General features: G+C 52.0%; 1 protein-coding gene across 1 annotated transcript; it reads right to left on the reverse strand.

Moving 5' to 3' along the window:
• Window positions 1–360: 360 nt before the first annotated feature.
• LOC116755804 (G-patch domain and KOW motifs-containing protein-like) lies at window positions 361–1827 on the reverse strand. The gene has a single exon (XM_032635753.1). The coding sequence runs from the start codon at window positions 1825–1827 to the stop codon at window positions 367–369; it is 1461 nt and encodes a 486-aa protein (XP_032491644.1). The 3' UTR covers window positions 361–366.
• Window positions 1828–2692: the final 865 nt, after the last annotated feature.

A 2692-nucleotide genomic window follows, 5' to 3' on the forward strand; every position in this document is an offset into this window, starting at 1 on the left:
TCTCAACTGTAAAATGGGAGTAATAATCACTGCCAACTTCCTGAAACTGTTTTTAAACTCAAATGAGAACATTTACACAAAAGCACTTCATACAACATAAAGTGTATCAAAATATATGGTGACATTGTTCTTTCTGCTGTTGTTGTATTTTTTTTTTTTTACAAAGCATTTGAATTGGTTTTTATTATATACTAAGTTCTGGTAAATACTGGGTTTGTTTCTAGCCTCCCTTCTGGTCCATCCTGTCCCAGGGCTGCACTGCAAGTGGAGGGCGGAAACATGACCCCCCCACCACCTTCGTGAAGGCAGGCTTTTCACACTGTATGGGATTGGTAACAACCTGGGTGATGGAAGTGTGTCCACAGGTCAGTCCTCCGAGTCGCTGGGGCCCACATACTGGCAGATGGCATCATAGTGAAGCTCCACCACCCGATTCTCTCTCTGCAGCTGCACAAGTGCCCGGCTCTGCTCTCTGTCGCGGTCCAGCAGACGGCCCACCCTTCCAGCCCATGGCCCCAGCACCACCATCACCCGGTTGCCCTGGACCTTGGGGACTAGGGTCTCCAGCATGCCCTCCCTCAGGCCTTCCAGGACCTGGTCTTCATCTGTCAGACACACACAGGTATCCGGGCTCAGGACATCTTCGATTGTCATCTTGGTGTTGTAATACTTGCCACCCTTGTGCAGCTTGTCCACAAACCGCACACGTAGGTCCCTGTGCAGCCAGTGCTGACTCCTGGGAGCTGCTTTCTCAATCTTGGCTGCAGGCCCATCCTGCCTCCATCTGAGATGCTCAGGGTCCCACCGGTCTGGATGGTGTTTCCGCTTCCTGGCTGAGTCCTCCTGCCAGACGTGGAGGTCCTGATCCTGAGGGGCCTTCCAAGACGAGGTTGCTCCATTCTGTTGCCTTGGGGAAGTTTTGCTCACCTGGCTCAGATCCAAGGAGTTCTTGTCAAATTCCTGCTGGGAGACAGGCCGCAGGCAGTACTCACTAACAGTCACCATGCGGCTCCCCACAGCCAGACGGACCATGGCCCGAGCATTGTCAGGGTCGAGGCCTTCCATCTTCCCATAGAGGCCTCGGTGAGGGCCAGAAAGAACCACCACAGCTCCTCCAGGCACCAGTCCCTGAGGCTGGTCTTCCTTATCCTTCTCTTGCTCCTCATCTGGCCTCAGCAGGTGGTGGGGGCCGGTGGGGGCCAGGGCCTGGACCTCAGTCAGGTTGGTGCCCAGCCCTAACCCCTTGGGCCTCAGTGAGCTGACACGGGGCTTCACCACTTGATTGAAGGTACGGCCGATGCCCTCGCCAGGTTTCCAGCCCATGCCCCGCAGCATGGCCAGCCCATAGACCTCTACAGGGACTGCCTCATAATCAGCCTCCTCCGGCACTGTCTCAGCCCGGGGTTCGCTGTCTGCCCCTTCTCCGTCGCGGGTGCATCCTTTCTGGATCATGGGGATAGCGAGCGTGGGGTCGACACCCGCATTCTCTCTCTCCTCCAGAGACTTCGTGGATTCCTCAATGACCTCCTTCACAGCCTGGGAGGACATCCCATCCACCAAGACCTCAGTATGTGTGGATGGCCCAGGGGCCTGGGTCGGTGGCTGCCTAAGATGGCCATTCTGGATCAAAGGGATGACAAGTTCCTTGGGGGCTTCTGAGGGCTGCACACTCTGTAGCTCCCTCCGTTTCTCGGTCTTCAAGAAATCCTTCTCCGGAGCCGCGTCTCCCTCCAGCCATCTCCGGGCAGACGTGCGATTGAAGCTGAATGAAATTGGGGCACGGGAGGCTCCCGCAGGCCACAAAACACCGTCTTTGGCGTCCGCCATCTTCCCCTCTTCCCAGGCCGGCGCGCTGCTTGCTGGGAAGTTTAGTTTGCGCGCTCTTGCTGGGGCTTGACCACCAACGCTACAACTACCTTTCCCAGGAAACACTGTGGCACCGCCAGGCGAAGGCGGACAGGGACAATAGGAAGTAATTGCCTCTCTTTATACTTCACAAGAGCACGTGGCGCCAAGCGTACCGGGAAATGTAGTTCTTGGGGAAGGCAGGCGTGGTAGAAGGTGGCTTTCTTCTTGCTAAGTCGTCACTCCTTCATGTAGGCATTTATTGGTTGCTTACTGTGTGCACGTCACTGTGCCCTACTGCTAGTGTTGGAGGGTCTCCTGCAGAGGCGGGCAGTGGCTGTGGCTCACTGTCTGTTGTTGTCTTCATTATTGGTACTGGGATACAATAAGTGTATTTGTATGTATTTAGCGTCCAGCATGGACCAGTCCTGGTTAGGCATAAATTCTACTCTCTAAATACTTATAATCATGAAAAAGACATTAGCAAGAATAACTTTAACACATAGAGCAGCCTTCCCTACTATTTTAGCTAACAAATCCCTTTCAGAATAATATAGATCGACACTGCCAGACAGAATTTTCTATGAACAATGATACAAATGTCATACAACTGCACCATCCAATATGATAGCCACCAGTCACATGCACTATTTGAGCAATTGGGATGTGGCTAGTGTAAATAGGAAACTAAATTTTTAATTTTATTTCATTTTAATTAAATTGTAATAGCTGCACGCAGCTGGTTGCTAGCACATTGAACAGTACAGAGATAGAATGTCTTCAATCCCTTGGATATTTGTTAATGGGTCTGCCATTTTTTTGTACTGCATGTTATAATGACATGATT

Source organism: Phocoena sinus, chromosome 6, assembly GCF_008692025.1.
Source record: "Phocoena sinus isolate mPhoSin1 chromosome 6, mPhoSin1.pri, whole genome shotgun sequence".
NCBI lineage: Eukaryota > Metazoa > Chordata > Mammalia > Artiodactyla > Phocoenidae > Phocoena > Phocoena sinus.